Here is a 19,737-nt window from a genome sequence, read left to right on the forward strand (position 1 = left end):
AGGCACACGTTTTTCAAGTTCTGCCTCAAAGCCGTTTCCAGACCTTCCTGCCCCAATCAGCCCTTCTCCTTTTTTCTCACCTCCGGGGGGGGGGGGGGGGGGGCGTGAGCACCAACACCACAGCCGCTGGGTCTCCTTCCTTCGCCTGCAGGTTCCAGCTCCCGCTCGCATGCTGACTATGTGCCTGCCACTGGGCCTCAGCCCACCAAATTCTCCCGCCAAGCCTGTGGGAACGGTGCTGGCGTGCTCCTCTTTGGCACAGGCAGAGCCAGAGGCCGGGACAGGTGAGCTGGCTCGTTCAAGGTCATAGAGCTGACTCAGGTCACACAGCTGGGTCCCAACTCCGAAGTCTGTCTGACTGCAAAGCTCGTGGTCTTGACTGCTGGACTAGGCTCCCAGCCCTAAATGCCATGCTGTGCATATTTCTTGAGCTAAATGCCAGATCAAAGAGCCTGACAAACAAGCACAGAGAAGGAATTGTGCCTTTCTTTGAACTTTGGTGAAAAATGTCTAGGTCCCCCATCCTTGGCTCTTGAAGCGAGCTTCAATCCTCCCCAAGGCCTGGCTCCTAAAGGCATGTATCCAGGAGAGGACAGTGACCACCGGGTGGCATGGCCTGTTTCCCTCTCCCCCCACCCCGTGTGACTCTCCCCTCACACCCCTCCTCCCTCTTCACCACCCCCCAGGAAAAAAAAATTACCAGGGGCACCTGGGTGGCTCAGTGGGTTGAGCATCCGACTTCAGTTCAGTTCATGATCTCACAGTTCGTGGGTTCGAGCCCCACATCAGGCTCTGTGCTGATGGCTCGGAGCCCGGAGCCTGCTTCCGATTCTGTGTCTCCCTCTCTCTCTCTGCCCCTCCCCTGCTCATGCTCTGTCTCTTTCTCTCTCTCAAAAATAAATAAACATTAAAAAAAAAATTACCAAAACATGAAAGGCAAAAATAGAGGAGAGGGTGTGATATGGGTTACACCCACCAACGCACGACACAGCCCATCCAAGCAGCGAGCACAAAGCTCATTGCAAACTGGGAGGAACCAGCTTGACTGAGGAGGCCTTGCCCCTCCGGGGGACAGCCCAGCTCTTGCTTTCTTTCCCACCCGAGTCTGAGTCAGCAGCCAAACACCTGCCTCCCAGCTTCCTTCTCCGCCCATCACCATTATGCACAGGGTGGACAGAAGCTGCCTGAGACACTGGTCAGAGAGCAGACCTGGTTCCCCCCCACCAAAGACTGGGGGAAGAAAAAACATTTCTAGCCCCATTTCATACGCAAACTGAGGCCCAGAAGAAGGTGTCTGGAATCCACGACCTTGACTGCTAGGCCTCTGGCTGCCATGACCTGGAAGCCAAATGGGAAACATGCTTTGGCTGGAACATTCCGCTCAGCCAGTCTCAGACATCGACTCAGGGGTTAAATGCACTGAAATGTGTAAGGCACGCCGGAGGCCCCCGCAGATGTAAACAATTATGCAGAGACGAGAAGTGGGCGACCAAGCCCGGCCAACGGCTCTCCTAAACGTCGCCACCACAAGAGCATAGAGGGCCAGAAATCCCGGCATCTTCAGATCCCTACCGCAAACAGATCCGGGCATTCAGAAGAATTTAAACCAAGTCCAGGGGCGCCTGGGCGGCTCAGTTGGTTAAGTGCCGGACTTCGGCTCAGGTCATGATCTCACGGTTCTTGGGTTCAAGAGCCCCCTGTGTCGGGCTCTGTGCTGACAGTTGGGAGGCTGGAACCTGCTTCGGATTCTGTGTCTCCCTCCCTCCCTCCCTCTCTCTCTCTCTGCCCCTCCCTTGCTCGTGCTCTGTCTCTCTCTCTCTCTCTCTCTCTCTCAAAAATAAACCTTTTTTAAAAATAAGAAAAAAAAATTTAAACCAACTCCAGACTGTGGCCCGAAGACGGCAAGCCTAGAGGACTCCCTGTCTAAAGGTGGCTCCAGAAGGCGAACGAAGATGGGCGTTTCCTGCTATGGCATGACCTCTGCGTCCCTCCACGTCCTCGCCCACAAAATGTTGGCCACGAAGGTTAGGAGATGCTCGATCAAATCCTGGCTCTGCCCTTTTAGAAGCTGTTTGACCTGCAGGTCACTTCTCTGTCCTCATGTGGGGAACAGAGATAATGACAGTGTCCATCGCCTAGGGCTGCCGTGACGTTCTAGGACTAATGGATCAAACGTCGCAGGAAGGTGCCCCGCACCCCGCAAGCCCTCAGCAACGCTGGCAGGCCGCTCTGATGCCATCACAGAGGACGGCTGGCCCCCTGGGGTGGGGGTTAAAGGAAGAAGCCAACTTGGGCCCCGGCCGCCCGGGCCCTCGCGGCCCATCCCTTGGTGGGAGGTGCTGGAGGCCACGGAAGCTTGGAGCACAGCAGGGCAGCACCGTGTAACTCATTCCCGATTATCCTCCAGCCCAACCTAGCAGCTGCTCCAGGAAGAAATAAAATAGGCTTCGCATACTTTAAATGTTTCACTTATGAAAACTGGGAGGGCGGACTTTCTAAACCGTTTAGCAATAAAGTCAGTAACGAGCACTGTTTGAGGCTCTCACGCTGGAGCCCCTGGAGCCCGGGGTCGAGGAGGGCGGGCCGGCTGGCCGCCAGAGTGGAGCCCGCTGGGGCTTCCAGAAGGCGCCATCTGGGATTTTTCAGAGGGGCACTGGGATCACATCCTGGTGTCCTAATGTGAAATCGGATCCTCCCTCTGGAAGCCAAGTCCCCCCCCCCCCTCCCCCAGCAAGCACAAGCTTAGGGGCAGAGGGGAGGGCCCTTCCGGCCTGGGATGGTTTCCCACACTCCAAGGGCGCCGGGGTCTCCAGCCAATCGAGTTAATTGAAAAATTACCTGGGGCTGAGAAAGAGCAGGCCTACGCCACAGGGGGCTGGTTCACAGGAGGCCCTACTCGGACCTCAACAACCTGCAGCTCGAAGGCCAGGCGCCGTGCTCAGCACCCCAAGGACAGGGGGAGCTCTGCACGCCGGGCACACGTCCCGTGCAACCTCCCAGCAACCCCAGAGGGTGGGAGGACGCCCGCTTTACAGGTGACGAAGGGCCTGCCCCAGGGCCCACACCTCAAAGCCATGGGCCCTGGTCACTGCATTGCCTGGCTCCCCCTGCAATACGTCTTCCCAGGATTCCATTCTTTGACGTGCCACGGGGACACCCCCCCTCCCCCCAGTCCTGACAAACATAACTCCAAAGCAAGCACAGAATGGACACCGGCTAGCGAGGCCAGATGGAGGCCTTCTGCCTAGCCCGGAACAAAATGGCGTCTTCACACGAAGAAGGCTGTGTGCTTTGGCCTGACACTGCTAAGCTGAATACAGCACTTTTAACTTCCTCCAAGCGCTCTCACTTCTGTTGTGTGTCCCATCCTAATCCCCTGGGAAGATGACGGTGGGTTTTACTGTGCTTCACAAGGGCAGTCAGCCCAAGGCCCAAGGATTAGCCCCTCGGCCCAAGGATGAGCTCCTCAACCAGTTCACCCAGGGAGCCTGGGGTGCGTGAGGCCTGGGCCCAGCTCCTGCCTCCCTTAGACCTTCCCCAGCCCCCTCCCTCCCTACCCGTGCGGACTCCTGGGTGCAACCTTGCCTCTCTGGGCTGCTGCATGCACTCCTGTCCTCCCAGCCTCCCCACAAAGCCTTGCCGTTTGAAGGGCTGGGGGTACCCACAATCCCAGAGTGGTCCGTCCTGTCTCCAGAGGCCTTCGCGGTAATGGGTTCCTGCACTTCACAGTGGGGCACCAACCGGGGCCCCCACAACCATGTCCTTCCTCCCATCAGGCTACAACCTCCACGACGAAAACTGAACAAAACGGATTAGAAAAACACCCTTAATTTCGCTGGGGGAGTTTGAGCAGTGTGGTCTATGCACCAAACATATAATCAAGACAGAAAAATGTGGGGTATTTGGGGGGGAGGGCAACCTCAAGTCCCTAATGAGTTACTGCCATGCCTGTGAACAGAACTTCTTCCCCCACAGGAAAACTCGACCCTAACACAGGACCTGCCTGTCTGCCTTTTGGTTCTGACAGATACTTCCTGGGCACCTTGACCGACAGGCAGCGTGGTCTACGTGGCTAGGAACGTAGCCTCACAGTGGCGAGGCAGTCTGGGTCTGGGTCCCAGCCACTCCATAACCTCCCTGTGCCTCAGTTCCCACATCTGTCAAATGGGGCAATCACAGTCCCTATCTTCTAGGGTGGCTCTGGGAATTAAAAGAGTGGCTGTCCCTGTACAGGGACTATACACAGAGGGACGGAACGCGGCACAGGCCAGACGACCACATTCCTGCCAGTGCTTTTTGCTGCCTCCCCCTTCTGGGGGCCACTGCCTTCCGGTTCGGAGACCAGCCCCCGCCTGGCCGCCTGGTCTGGGTCCCCGGGGGGCTTCTCCTGAAAACTCCTGACCCGGACCCCCCAGCAGAACATTCTCTGCTGAGAGGTCTCCAGAGCGGGGCTCCCAGCTGCCCAGCTGAGTGGCCCACGTGATCCTAATCCAGAGGCCCGGGCACAAGAAGCCCCCTCTTGTTTGCTGCCCACCACCCTCACTCTCTCCAGTTCATGAACTGAAAAGGAAAGAGATGCAACTCGAACTCCTGCTTTGAGCTGCCACCAGCTTGTCACCAAACGTCCCCCCCCCCCCCCCCCCCCGTCTGCCTGGCCCACTCCACCAACGTCTCGCAAAGGTCAAACGCTGATTCCATTCCGCACGCTGTCTCTCGGGAGAGCAGAGGAGAAAACTATTCGAAAAATGTAACTTGAAAAAAAAAAAAACCCATGGCTCTCCACCCCCCACCTCCCCCATACCCTCGCACACGCGCTCACACACGCACACACGGCACATACCCGCTTCGACGGAACACGTGACCGAGTCCCAGCACCCCTTAAAAGGAGCAGGAGGCCCAAGAGACGATGCAGAATTTTCCCCAATGGTGACCGACCCCCAGGCTGCTTTCCTGGAAGGAACACAAACGACCCTGCCAACGCAGACAAGGAAATCTCGTATAGAACAACATCCTTCCAACTCTTTCTGGAGCACCTCCTGGCAGGAGTCACGTGTTATATACCTCAGCACCTAGCAGGGCCCTGACTCATGATCTAAGCCCAAGAAGTGCCCCTGGAGCTGAAGCCGGCCCAGGGCACGGGCCCAGGGCAAGGGATGCCTTAGATCAGGCCACCCTCTCCCCCATTCCCCGGCACAGGACCACGCTCTCTTGCCTAGAGGGGCTTTTGAGACCACACACGCTGCTCCTTGAAGTCTCTCTCTTCCATACCCTTCCCTCCCCTGCCCACCCACCCCCCCTCCCCCACCTCCCCCACCCCAGGGGAGAAAATGACACCAACTGGAAAATAGCAGGTCTGTTGCTGCAGAATCAGTGCACAGCTTGAAGAAAGGAACAAATGCAAGTTACAGCAGAGACCCCGGAGGTGAATGGCCTGGAGCAGGTCAGAGGGTTTCTGTCGGTCTCTATGTTTTCTCGAAGTCAGCCTCCCCTTGCCCTACTCTCTTGAACCGAACTTTTCTATGTCTTTTCTCTTCCTTCTTCCCATCCGCCAACACCAATCCTGGGATGTCCCAGGCCTTAGGTTGGGACCCCTTTTCCGCCACATCCGAAGTGGTATGATCCCTCGTGGCTGCTTGAGGAGGAAGGAGAGGAGATACGTGTCCCCGGGGTATACAGAATTGGTGGAGCGGGGGACCCAAAACGAAACAAAAAACATACATCTGCAGTTTGCTGATGCTCAAAGCGCTGCTTCCCATGCTTGGCCAAAGCAGCAGAAAGTAGGCCGAATAAAGAAGTAAGTGTCCTAACAATTACAATGCAGGTGTTTGCACTGTAATTCAACTTGTAATAAGAAAAAGCTCTGTGTCCTGTGGGCGTGCTGCCATGTTCCCCCCTGGAACTGCAGGCTGGTCACCAGCCAGGCCAGTGAGGTCACTCCTTTGGGGGTGGATGGCACATAGCTGCAGACATTCCAGGAATCAAAACCAAACACAAACAAAAAATCCAACGCGAGCTCTGGTTATTCTTCAGCCACAAGGCCCTGGACAATGAACCTCCAACCCAGGAGGCCCAGGGACAAAGGGACAGCACCCCTCTGGTTCTCCCGCAGGTGAACGGTCAGCGTGGCATCCGGCAAGGGCCACGGGCAGGGCCAAAGAACGTTCAGCTAAGATTCTTTCAGTAATCATGAAAATTAACCCGGGATAACCTCACTGCCCAGGAAATTGTTCCTGCCCCTGATCTCCAGAGAAAGCTATAAATCTCCTTCCAAATTAGCATTTTCTCTGGGTGCACACCTGCAAAAAACTAATTTGGGGGAAGCTGAGCGGGGGGGAGGGGTGGGGTGGACCAGAGCCCCATCCCGGCTGGCCTGGTCTGGCCGACAGGCAGCTGACTCCAACATTTCCAGGCACAAATTCAATCCCCTTTTTCAACTGGTCCGCAAGTAACGTATCGCTTCTCTCTTCCACCTCTGTCTTCCTCTCTCTGTAATCTCTTGGCTACATGTAAATGTTCACAGGACCCTCTTGCCAAGGGGCAAGTGCTGTTTATCTGGCCACGGATGCTGCTTAATCGACCGCAAAAGGAGTGTGTGAACTTGTCACTGGATGTTTCGGTTCCTTTTGACCTAGGAGCTGTCAGCACGGGGGTGGGTGGTACAGGGTGGGCTGCAGAAAAGGGGAATGGCAGCCGAACTCCACAGCCCCGGCCTGGCTCAGGCTACTGTGCCGTCCTCCCCTGTCCTCACAGCATCCGGTGGGGTTTCTAGCTGCCCCTCTCCCAGCCTTGCTCCCAGTGGGCGCCACTGAAGTCTTCGGGTTCCTGAGTCCTCTTGAAACAAACATCAGGAGAGCCGGGAACACACAGCTCAGCATGGGGAACATTCTCCTGCTGGATGAGCGGCAGCTCTCATCTATTGTCAAAAAGGGCTCCCGGTGGGGAGTGAGCGATGTGAGGCTGGGGCGGATCAAGGCAAGATGCCCTGTCCTCCCCCTGCCCCTCCAGCACAATCTGCTCTGGCCTGACCGGGAAGAAAGACATCTGGGGAAACGAAGCTAGTGCGGTAGGGTGTACGGGGTCCTGTACCACGGAGCTAGCTAACTTTGTATTGTTTCTACTTCTCACTCTCCTGCCATCTGCACAGTGTCATGTAGTTGCATCAGAGGGCCCATCAGGTCCAGGAAATAGATTTAGTGTATTAGATCTTCACGTGGCAGGACATGGGACAACAGGTGGATGCTGCAATGAGATCGACTTGGGGCTCCATAAAAAGGTGAGCGAATGCTTAAAACTGATCAAAAAATTGTAGGGGCTGCCTGGAAGGGAGTTTCCAGTCCCGGAAGGCAGTCAAGAGCAGGAGGAACACACTGCACTGGACGTTCTGAGGCAATTTGTCATCCTTGCACCCAATTCTCTACATTAGCTACTTTCCCACAATCTGGAAGGAAGCAACTCCATAGGTCAGGTACCCTACCCCCCCCCCCCACACGATACTTGCAGCTGATTGGGCCGGAAGAGTCACCTGACCCAGGGTGTGCCCAACTATTGGTTAGGCAGGGGCCAATGAGATTCTCTGTCGCCAGGGCATTGAAGAGACCCAGGCTACAGCAGAGGATTAAGCCGGGGAAGGCAGCTAGGGGGAGCCCTTGGGTGGGAAGAGGAAGGGGGCGGGACGGAGAGGGGGGCACTGCCGCAGGCTCCCAGCGTTCATGTCCGGACCCCACGCGGCCAGCCTTGGACTTCTTGGGGTTGCCTGTCGTGTCCTTACAACAAGCCCAGCTTTGGCTAGAGTCCCGTGGGGTAGGCACCTCCTCACACCTGGAGCACTGGGGGGCTTCCTGGCGGGGACCCGCGGTGGCGGGAGCAGAAGGCTCCCCGCAGGATGCGGAGCTGGGCGAAGGCTCAGCGACCGTCCTGGGAATCTGGCACCCCTGAGGCTGCACAGGGGAACCAAGCCCCAGGCCTTCCCCAAGGCCGACTCACATTCCCTCTGACTACAGGCTTCACGCACGGCCTGTGCTCCCCATGGACCTCCCATCATCACCGCTCAGCCACAGCGCCCTGACTCCAACCATATGCCACAGACAACCAGGCTAAAGGGTCAGTCATTGCCCACACTCTCAAAGTCCCAACAGGCTCACGAACACACACCCGATCCTTTGGGAAGATGCTTCTGGTACCACCAACGCCAACCCCGTGCTTAATAAACACCTGCAACGCATTTGAGATGGCTTACGAATAAGGCAGCTGCTTTCCTTATCAAGTACCTGCTGTATACCGGGCTCTGCAGGGTGGCTTCTGCCATTTCCACGACAGGATGCGGAACCTGGGTCTCAGGAAGCCCTAACAATCTGCTGCCAGGACCTGCCAGGCAGGACCTCACTCTGCTCCCAAGGACTTTATCTCCCGCTGATCACTGACCTTAGGTTTGTGCAGTGTGGGCATCTCTCCCGTGAGCCTTGTATCTCTCCAGCACCCGTTTTGGTATAAAACTGATACAAATGATGTTTACTGAGCACCTACTATGTGTCAAGGACCATGCGAAACACCGTGCATTAAGTCATCCCGGTGAATCTCCGCAAAACCTCTACCAGGGAGGGACAGCACCCCAAGTTGGTAGTTCCCCCAATTTACACATGAAGAAACTGAAGGACTGAGAAGCTTGCTCAAGGTCCCCACTGTTGAAACCATCTGCACACAGGCGGTCTGGCTTTATGGCCCCAGGCACTTGGTACACGCCTCCAGGGTCCCCACATTCAGAGCCCCGGGTCCAGGTACTTGTCTTCGTGGGGGGACTCACCCTCCCCCAAAGGGCAGATACCGAAGGAAATGTGGAGCCAGCACCTACACCCTAAACAATGCCAGGCACAGAGGCAAGCTAACCATCCCTTTTTCTAAATTCTTACCTTCCTGGGCTGCCCACTCCCTGCCTTGCTGTGAGAAGGCAGCATCTGCCTGCGGGGTATGGATTCAGGTCATCTCTAAGGGGAATCAATCCGTGCTTTCCAGGGAGATGGCCAAGCTCCACATGCGGCCTGGAAAATCTGACTCCCAATGGGGAGGTTGAGAGAAGCCAGATGCTATCTGGAGTGCCCAAAGCACCAGCTGTTGTCACTGCCCTCAGTGCGCTCAGCAGCATCAGGGATGTGGCAGGAGGCCGGCAATGGGAACATCACATCACGCATTTATGCAGGCACACTGGGGTGGGTGTGTGTGTGTGCTCAGATCAACCCCACCCCACCCCCATGCTCAGGAAGCCAACAGATGCACGGGTCCTTGTAAAAGCCCACCTGGGACAGGGGTGACAAAAGAGGTATAAACAGAGGGATGGAAGGGAGAAGCAGGCAGAGTCATAATTACCTATGACCAGGAGACTGAGAAGGAAGATGAGAGGTGGCAACTCTCTAGCTGGTCCTTAGAGAGAAGGAGGAAAAACAAGAGAAAGAATGACTTCTTAACAGAAGAGAGAACTGAGCTCCTCCACAGAGGTGTACAACAGGGCCTGGCCCATGGTAGCTGCTCAAGAAAACCTGCAAAATCCTTAAGTGACAGGGTCCACATCTAAGGCTTTCCTTTCAACCCCATGGCACCTAGCGAGGGACACACACACACATATCTGCTGAAGGAACTCCTCTCATGCTCCGCAGGGGTCAGCTCCCGCATTTGCCAGGGATGAACATTCTCCTTGACTTGCCTTTGGCTAACACCCTCCTTTCAGCTTGTGCATTTCACTGGGGGCTCACAACCCCTACCCCAGCTGATTCCAGAGAAGGGTGCACATCTGGGCTTGGCCAGTCAATGCATTCTAGGCCACTGGACCAGGTGAGTGGTTTAGAGCTGTCACGTCATTAAAGCTAAACCAATGACAATCAGCCCTGGGATTTCCGGAAATACTGGGAGTGAAGGGCTTTCTGCACTGACTGGAAGCCTAGAAAGGTAAATTGTTGCTTAGACTTGTTAGGGGTCATTTTGCCACCAGAAAGGATAAAGCCCCAACAGATGAAAGGAGAGGTGGGAGATGACATCATTTGAGCCCCTGGATGCAGCTACGCCTGAAGCCGGGCTTGCCTCTGACCATCTCAGTTACGGGGCGCTGTTGCTTTTCCTTTCAGTGAGTCCGTTCCAGTGGTGTTTCTATCATCTGCAACTCAACTAGCCCTGCAACTACATGACTCTCCGGGCAGGCGGTAGGAAAGCAAGAGGAAGTACAAACAATACAATACAGAGTTCGTTTTTTCAGGAAGTTTTTGAGCAGTAAGCAAGGGCCTCTCCGAGCCGCAGATGCCGCTCCGAATGATGGTGAGCACGCCTCCCGGCCTCACAGGGTGCGTGGGAAAGTCGCTGGACCCTCTTGCAGACTCTGTTATCTTTCACGTGTTGTGGTCAAGAGCAGCGGGGAAACGCACAGCCCTGGGAGAGAACCCTCTGTCGGGGACGCCTGCGGAGAGCTCACCCACACCTGAGCCTCGGGCTGGAGTATACAGAGCTGGCCCACGATCCTCCTAGTTTACTAGGGGCCAGCCCAGCCCCGGGAGGCAGCCACGGCGAGCTCTTCGGCAGGGGTGGGGCCCCTGGACAGGAGGGGCGTGCCCGGCCTCTCAAGGGATAAAGTCCCTCCGTCACCGCTCACTTCAGCCTCTGCCACGCCACTGCTGAGGATGGGCGCAAGTGACCCCACGATGTACATGGCAACGGGGACAGGAGAGTAATGGCTACTGCCAGCCGGACCCCAGCTGGACCTCGGGTTGAATCCTTTTCTCTGCCTCCCGGCTCTGTGGCCTGGGACAAGCTTCTTTACTTCCCTGTGCCTCAGTTATTTCGTCTGCAAAATGGGGTGACTCACGCACCTCACTGATTTGGGCTGTTTGGTGTAGGCGACCCTGCAAAGCAGGAGTCCCCGGAGGGGGCTCCCCTGCATGGTTTTCGCCCGTGTGTTCCCAAGGGACGGCATACCTTGCGGGGAGCGTCCCGGGTGGTGCGGGGGAGGGGGGAGAAGCACGAGTCCCTCTAAGCACTGCTCAGAACACTGGTTCATCTGCCTGGTGAAACTCGAGTCTCTGAAAAAGGACCCAGTGAACAGGATCAGCGAGTCAGCCCGGGAAGCAGGAAGGCGCAGCTGGCTCTGGGACAGCACGAGGGCGGGGCTCTGGCCTAGAGGTCGGCAGGGCCGGCTGCAGACGGAAGGCCCGATCACCCTGGGAGAGGAGGTCGCACGGGGACACACGGCCTTTTGGGGGAAGTCCCTGATGCCTACTCCAGGAGCCTGGCGTGAAGAGAGGTAAGAGGAGCTGCAGGCCACCTCGAAACACCCCAGCGGGCGCCCAAACACACAACCAAATGTCTTCTAACCAGGTCCCGGCCAGCTCAGGTGCCCACTTAACTAGAGCTCTGGCTTACATCTGAGGACAAAGAAGCAACGGCAAGACTCGGTGATGCACGCAATGGATTCTGACTTTCTTGAACCCAGACAGGGAAAGTTGTGGGGCCAAGTACAACAAGCCGTCCCAGGCCGCAGGCTCAGTTAGAACCGGAAAGTCTGCAGAAGCCCAATGCCAAAAAAGGAGTCGCCCAGGCTCCACTGGCCCTGAGACCAAGGTGGGGAAGCAGAAAGGCATTTTAGGAAATGTTCAACGGCACCGAAAACAGAGGAAGAATTTTCGGTGTCTCATCCTCTGAAAATATCCTTGACTTCAGGCCAGCGGGGAGGACTGTGTTTTGGGCAGTTTTGTGTTTTATCTACAATTGTATCCCTGTTACTTAAGGGTTCTGATCCAGGCAGGTGCACCCCAAGTATTCACAGGATAAATGAAGAAAAGAAAAGAACTTCAGGGGCTCTACAGGTTCAATGATTCTTTTTTTTTTTTCTTTTTTAATGTTTATTTTTAAGACAGAGAAAGTGTGAACAGGAGACAGGCAGAGAGGGAGACACAGAATCCGAAGCAGGCTCCAGGCTCTGAGCTGTCAGCACAGAGCCCAACGTGGGGCTCCAACTCACGAACCACGAGTTCATGACCTGAGCCGAAGTCGGACGCTCAACCGACTGAGCCACCCAGGCGCCCCCCCTCAATGATTCTGGAGACTGAAACACAAACTGTCCACTTGTTTACAGGGTGACCAGATGACACAAAGGACGAGGGCAAGCGTAAAAGCACATGAACTCGTGAGCTTACATCTCAGACGGAGGCTGAGAACGAAATCCAGTGCAGGGGTGTGGGGGGGGGGAGGGGGGGTGCCCACAAGGCACAACCCAAGTCACCATCTCCACTCGTCCCATTCCTGCCGATAGCTTTCAGCCGGCTCCAGAAAAGAGGGACGTGTTTACTGACCCCTCAAAAGCCTGACAATTACTGGTGAGGCCGCAGGTGCTCTCCAGGTGTGCCCGACCTGCTGGGTGAGGCTCAGCCAAAGGTGTGTCAATGTCAGCAGGATTAGATTTCTCCTAAGGTCCTTCCAGCTCAAATATTCACGCGCACGTGTTTCCCCCCACTTGGAGCATTTCCTGGAGCCCTGCTCTGTGCTCCAGGTGAACAGAGGGAGACAGAGGTGCAGGTGCCCTATGGCCCCGCCCCGTTGGAGAGGACAGTTCAGAGAGCCCAGGGTAACACTCGAGAAATGCTCATGCAGGACCTGCCACAGCTACCCTGTGCTCCAATGACACACGCCCATGGCAATGCAAGGACAAAGCACAGAGCAGGTGGAATGAACAAGAAAGGCTTTTGCAGAAGGGTCGGGGGCCCGGGACGAGGTGGAAAACTCGGAAGTCAGTGTGGGGTGGAATGGTAACAGAAGTAAGAAGGCGAGGGGTGGGAGTGAGCCAGCTGGCTCGTGGGACAGTGAGGAGGCTCTGAGCTCCTCGACAGGAGTCAAAAGAGAGGCTGTCAGACGTCCATGGGTCCCAGCCCCAAATCCAGGCCAGAGCGGGTACTCAACACCCACCAGGCGGGTGAACCAGGAGCCTTGGCAGATCTGGGGAGAGCTTGAGGGAGGCCATCCTTCTGGTTCAAGTTAAAGGTTCTAGACAGAACCCTACCCCTCCAGACTGTAAGCCCCAGGAGGGCAGAGCTGGCTTGGCTCAGCTTGTCAACACCAGGCACCCAGTCAGAGGAGTATGCATCCAGTGAGTAATTAAGCAAAAAAAAGCGGGCAGATCTGACTTAGTAAAGGTGCTCGGCTGGAATCATCCTGACCCTCAGCTGTGGCCCAGAGACGTGAATGAGCTGGGAGAGAACAGCACCAAAAGGTGAGCGAAGGTAGAGGGGTCAGAGGCCAGGCAGGGGACACCTTAGCTGCGGAGAGTGTAAGGGTGGGGTGGGGGGGGATCGCTCGTCCGATACAGCAGCAGCAGGTAAGTACGGCTGGCACAGCTAAGTGTTAAGAAGCCACTGGGGGTTCAGAGAGGGTGCCCGACGGTCGGTCCTGTTTCGCCAGGGGACCGAGGGGTGTCCCAGGGCGTGGGACGCTCAATGCTGAGACCGGGAGAGTTCTGGCAGTCCAGGATGAGCTGGTCACCTGAGGCACAGGTCTGCCCGCACCGGCACCAAAGAGGGAAAAGACTGGGGCGCCTGGATGGCTCGGTCAGTTAAGTGTCCGACTTCGGCTCAGGTCATGATCTCACTGCCCGTGAGTTCGAGCCCCGTGTCGGGCTCTGTGCTGACTGCTCAGAGCCTGGAGCCTGTTTCGGATTCTGTGTCTCCCTCTCTCTCTGCCCCTCCCCTGTTCATGCTCTGTCTCTCTCTGTCTCAAAAATAAATAAATGTTGAAAAAAAAAATTTTTTTAAAGAGGGAAAAGACTGCCGGCAGGCCAACCCCATTTGTCAGGGGCTCAGACACTACAAAGCTGTTGCATATCGTGGGCTCAGGCAAACCACAGGCGTGGGAGCCGAGCCAGGCTGACGCTATGACTCTCGTTTCCTGGAACGGGGAAACTGAGGCTCGGACGTGAGTGACCACAGTGGGCAAGTCACGGGGCCAGTGTGACGTTCTGGCCTCCGGCTTCCTCGCTTTCCCTGCATGTCGGGAAGACGTGAAATACACAAGTGCTGTCTGTCGAGCACGGCCGTGCGCTGTGCCGCTTTCCTCTGGGCCAATGGACGCGAGGGCGGTGGGGGGGAAGGCACCAGAGCCCTCGTCCCCAAGAGGGGCTCTAGGGGCCCCAGGGAAATGGGCCCATCTGGCCCTCTGCTCTTCCGAGATTCTGACCCAGGGTGAACGGCGGCCACCACCTGGGACGTGGGGAGACAGGGTGGGGATTGGGGTGCTGTGTTCTGCTTGCCTCACCTATGACACCCCCGTTATGGCCACCCTTCGGGTAAGGCCAGGATCCCCAAAGGCCCTTGTGAAAGGCAATGCATCATCTAGCCACACAGCCTGTAGCCGCCAGGTGTGGAAGGGTCTCAATGGCTCTGGGCAGACGGGGAGAGAACAGGCCGGAGTACAGGGGAGGTGGAAGGGGCAGGGAGAGGGAGAAGACGGGAGAGGGGATTTGGCGGATTTAAGCGGAAGGAGCTTCCCAGAGCCGTGCTGCTCAGTGATTGGTCCCATGCCGTATCTGCATCAGCATCGCCTCAGGGGGATTATTAAGACCCAGATTGCTGGGCCCACCCCGTTTCTGATTCTGCAGGTCTGAGGGGGGGTGGAGATTTTGCACCTGTAACAGGTTCTCAGGTGAGGCTGATGTTGCTGGTCTTGGCACCCCATCTTGGGAACCACCGGCCTGGAGCATGTGGTTATGAGGGATGGGGGGAGGGGGAAGAAGCACAGGGGTGCTGATGGGTCACCGGGGGCTGGGAAGAGCCACAGAGCCACGCAAGTAAAAATGAAGGTGCTGGGAGGCCTTGGTCCTCCCACTTCGGAGAGGGTCAGGATCACAACGCAGAGGAGGGAACTTGCTTGAAATGCACATCTGTGGGCTCCTCCCTCCCTGGATATTTTTGACTGTCCAGGTCTGCGAGGGGGCCCAGGAACTTAACAACCACAATAGGCTCTGAGTGATTCTGATGCAGGCAGTCTGGGCCACAGGGAGGGGCGTGGGAGCGTCAGAGCGGCGCCGTGGAAAAATACATTTCCCAGGCTTTGCGAGCTTCGATGAGCCCCAGAAACATCTGTAGTCCCATGCCCTGACTCGGGGCCACCCAATACAGTAGGCACTAGCCGCACGGAGCCTTTTGCAATTAAATAAAAAGTGGGGACACCTGGGGGGGGGGGGGCTCAGTTGGTTAAGCGCCTGACTCTTGATTTCAGCTCAGGTCATGGTCTCGTGGTGCGTGAGATCGAGCCTCACATCGGGCTCTGCGCTGACAGTGCGGAGCCTGCTTGGGATTCTGTCCCCAGCCCCCCCTTAAAAGAAATATTTGAAAAAAACTGAAATTCGGTTCACTGGTCACCCTAGCTACATTTTAAACCCAGTGGCTACCATATGGGACTGTACAGGTCTAGAACATTTCCACCTTTGCACAAAGTTCTGTCAGAGAGCTCTGGCCTGGAGCGATCACAACGTGTCTGCCTCTCTTTCCCTTTCTATAAAAAGGGGTTTCTCCACCATCTTTCTCAGGGTGTAAGAGAGAGGGGAGGCTCCACCCAGAGCGACGTTTCTTCCCCACACTTAAAGAGCCCGTGCACCTGCTGGTGGGAGGAGGTGGTCCAGTTTGGCCCCCATGTCTGCCCCAGAACCCAAGAGGATGGTTCTTTTTCCGTCTGGTTGGCTGCTTGACTCCCCACCGTGATGAGCAGTCCTTAGTAGTCAGAGCTTAGGCGTCACGAGTATGCTAAGGAAAACCAACTAACAGAAGCCCAAGCAACTCCCCTTCAAGAAAAGTGATACCAGACAAAACCAACCCAACAAAAAGGTATATGCTTAACCCATCACAGTGGCAGAGGCATTAACAACAGACTGGATTTAATCCCAGAGAAAAGGCAACTGAATTTACTTCTTTCCCAGAGCTTCCCAGCACACAAATGAGGTGGTCGAGTTTTCAAGGAAGGAGTTGAAAGAACACTAAAGTACCGGGGCCAGGGGATCTCCACATGTGGTTCCAGGACAGGCAGTGCAGGGACAAGGATGGACAGTCCGTTGAGAGTGCAGGGTTCTGCAGTTACCGTATGAAGTGCCTACAGGAGGCAAATGCACAGACGGGAAGCAGAATGGTGGGTTACCAGGGGCTGGAGCGGCGGGTGGGGACTTACTCCTCAGTGGGTACGGTCACAGTTTGGGACGACGAAAAAGTGCCAGAGGGGCACCTGGCTGGCTCAGTGGGTTGAGCGTCTGACTTCGGCTCAGGTCAAGATCTCGTGGATGGTGAGTTTGAGCCCCGAGTGGGCTTGGTCCCAAGTCTAAAGGATCTGGATGAACCGAGGTTCTTTAGGCCGAGCGTGCGGTCCCCCTCTGCCCGCTCAGCACCCTGCCCCGTGCCTGGCCCCCTCCCCCCGCCCCGAGGTACTCAAGGACGAAGGAACAGCAGCTGAGCAGATGTGCTGGTGACGGTGTGGGGAGCAGGGTGGGGGGATCTGAGCAAAGACAGAGTCTTACTCCGGTTGCTTTCTCACCCCTGGCCGATCCTGGGAGCGCACGAGACAGATTAGCACGTGCCTCTTTCTAACAGATTCGGAGAAGGTCAGGTGGGGGCGGGAGGGGCGCGTGGGCTAGGAAGGGAAAGAGGGAGAGTTGGCTAGGGTGTCCATGTGCCTCTTGTCCACTTGGGGACACCTGTGGGAGGGAGCAGGGTGCGGCCAAGGACGATGTCGGGATGCAGGGGGTAAACCAGAGTGCTCGGCCTGCTAATATTCTCACTCTAAAATTAACCCAATCCCAGAAACGCAGAGGGCAGAGAGGCTCTCAAAGTCTGGCCCGGGGAACCCTCGTATCAGAATCACCCAGGGCACTCAATAAACACACAGATTCCCAGGCCCCCTCCCCAGCACTACAGGCAGAATAGAGGCGGACCCCTGTGATCCTCAGGCTGAAACCCCCTCTAAGGAAGGAGGTCAAGAGGGAAAGTTCCCAGCTTTGCCAAGGTATCACGTGTAGTTGGGGGTCTTGATATTTGGCCCCGGGAAACCACACGGCATCGTGCAGTATGGTCCCTTCCTCACTCTGGCCCTCGGTTTCCTCACTTCGTAGAGAGTGACGGACTCTATCCCTGCTGCTGTTTCCCTCTGGGGACTCTGCCTGGGTTGGACCTCCTGTCACGGGTCAGCTGGCTGCTCTGGATTCTCGCCGGGGCAGGGGGGGGCAGGGGGGGCAGGGGGACAGGGTCGTCTCCTGGAGCCAGCTGAGTGGCCCTGGGCCCCAGAGGCCCTCGCTTCCAAATGCCTCTGGCTGACTGGAAGCCAGCGTCAAAGATGTCAGGGAGGGCATCCCACGACACCCAGCCCGTGACACCCAGCCGCACAGCCTCTGCCTGGTGCCCTGGTGGCCCTCAAGGAATCGTCAGCTGGTGAAGGAAAAACCGCAGTGAGAAGCAATGGTCCTGGGGCAGAGAGTGTGACGTCCTCCAACAGCCACTTCCTACAATCTGTTTAACTGCTTTGAAGCCTCAACTGGGTCACCTTTTTAATTTTTTAAAATGTTTTATTTATTGGGGGGGGGGAGGGGCAGAGAGAGAGAGGGAGACAGAATCCAAAGCAGGCTCCAGGCTCCGAGCCGGCAGCACAGAGCCCGACGCGGGGCTCCAACTCACAGACCGTGAGATCACGACCCGAGCCGAAGTCGGACGCTTAACCGACTGAGCCACCCAGGAGCCCCAACTGTGTCACCTTTAGGATGGGGAGGAATGCCGGGCTGCCTTACGGGGGTAGCACAAGACCAACAGGAGCGCAGCTAACAAAGTGCTCGGCTCCTGGGCGGCCCTGAACAAACACTTCTTCGCCATTAAAGGGACCTTCCCCAAACCGGAAATACACATTCTTCCCTGCCTGGGCACAGGGGGACTTCCAAGTTACCAGGGCACCGGTGAGGCAGAGCCGTGCAGTCCGGGAAGGAACTGGCACCTGTTGTTCTCACCTGTCTCCAGGCCCCCAGGGAGAGCTTTCTGAAGCTTCTGTACGATTCAAAGGTACCGAACGCACTCAACGCCTGTGATAAAGTCACGGCCCAAACTAGTTGGGAGCCTGAGCCAGCCTCCGAGTCCGGGCGGCAACAACAGATGGGGCTGGTGGCACCTGCAGGCAGGCTCCCAGGTGGTGGGTGTTCCCCGCAGTGGTCCCCAAAGCCCAGCGCACAGATGGAGGGAGCACTGGGACGGTCGCCGTCACTGAACCCACCCACCAGCTCCCCTCTTCCTGAGCCCGGGCGTAGCGTCCCCCCAGCTCAGAGCTCAGGACTCACCCACCTGTCGTACTTCTCTGGCCATTAATTTCTTCCAGATCCGGGTCTGCTCTAGCACCTCTGGGGCCACTGGCACTGGCCAAGGGCTCAGAGGAATGGCCACGACCCAGGCCCTCCACCTGGCTTCTCTTGAGGGCATCCCAACAGCAGACAAGAGAAAGCACGAAGTCCCCGCCTTCAGGGTGGCTGCCCCAAGGGGCACGGAAGGGGTGGTCCTTTAGAACAGGAGTCATTCCTGACTTTTCCCCTCCCGGACTGGCACTCATCGGACGCACGCAACATGAAGTGCATCTACGGAGAGTGAATTCATAAAAAATAACTCCACACACAGGCACGCACACGTACACACACCTTGTAAACACAGCCTGCCAACCTCTCTGGAGTGTTTACAGCCCTTAGTGACCCACAGCAAACACAGCATCCCCACGGCGGCTGCTTTGGACAGCTTTAATGATATGTTGGCTGTGCTTATCTGCTAGGGCTAAAATCTGGGTAAACACCTATGTATCTGATTTTCTACTTTTGTCAACTGGCCACCGGATGGGTGGGAGGGGCTGGGGTCCAGGCTCATGTTTGCTGTTTTCCTTGAACCATGCACTCTGTGACTCTTGAAATGGCTTAAGGGGGTTAAACTCATCTTTCAGAATGGCTAGAGGGTCCTAGTATATCCTCCAGTAAACTCGATTGGAATGTTACAAGGAACACAAAGCAGGCATAATGACTATTATGGAAATTTCCTGGTTCCTTGGAAGGCCAAATGAGCCGGCGACCAGCCCTCTGGAATCACCCGATGTCATCAAATCCCAGTATCTCACACTTCAAAACGTTTAAGAAGTTTACACACACATACACACTCAATCGATTTGTTTGGACTCTGGATAAACGGGAAACCTCCTCCCTCCTGTGGCATCGGGCTCCGTGAGTGTATGAAGGATGCCAACCACACAGATTCCTGTCCAACAATTCCGAAGTGGGTGATATGATCCCATTTAATAGATGGGTAAACTGAGGCTTGGGATCTTAAATCATTTGCTTGGGGACACATAGCTAGTAGTAAGCAGAAGCTAGTAACCAGGGTGTGTTTGACTCCAAAGCTGGTGCCCTGTCCTCAAGTGTCCTGGCAGAAGCAAAGCGCAATCCTTCTCACTGAGCGGTCACCCGGGTGAGGGTGCTGGCCCACAGGGGATCTCCCCAGGGAAACCAATGGGAATGGTGTTCAAGAGCAGTGACTTTCACCCCCGAGCCTCAGCAGTCTCTGTCCCGCTCAGGTCGCCAAGGATGTCCACACTAAACCCTGTGGTCCCGGTGGCTGGCTTTCTAAGAGAATCCCCGGTTCCAAGGTGGAGACTGAAATCTCACCCCTAACCCAGCAGAGACCCTTTACAGAAGGGATAACACAAGACCAATCTATTGCT

General features: G+C 56.3%; 1 protein-coding gene across 7 annotated transcripts in view; it reads right to left on the reverse strand.

The window, feature by feature from the left end:
• The window catches only part of KAZN (kazrin, periplakin interacting protein), a 1,084,458-nt gene that overhangs the window by 140,786 nt on the left and 923,935 nt on the right, over positions 1-19,737 (reverse strand). The window contains exon 1 of one of the 7 annotated variants that reach the window (XM_058696347.1): positions 1,573-1,712. The exons of the other annotated variants lie outside the window; for them this stretch is intronic. Coding sequence (XP_058552330.1) covers positions 1,573-1,591 — 19 coding nt within the window. The 5' untranslated portion in view covers positions 1,592-1,712. Of the gene's footprint in view, positions 1-1,572; positions 1,713-19,737 lie in introns of those variants that run through there. 7 annotated transcript variants of the gene reach the window in all.

The sequence above is a fragment of the Neofelis nebulosa genome, chromosome 2 (genome assembly GCF_028018385.1).
Source record: "Neofelis nebulosa isolate mNeoNeb1 chromosome 2, mNeoNeb1.pri, whole genome shotgun sequence".
NCBI lineage: Eukaryota > Metazoa > Chordata > Mammalia > Carnivora > Felidae > Neofelis > Neofelis nebulosa.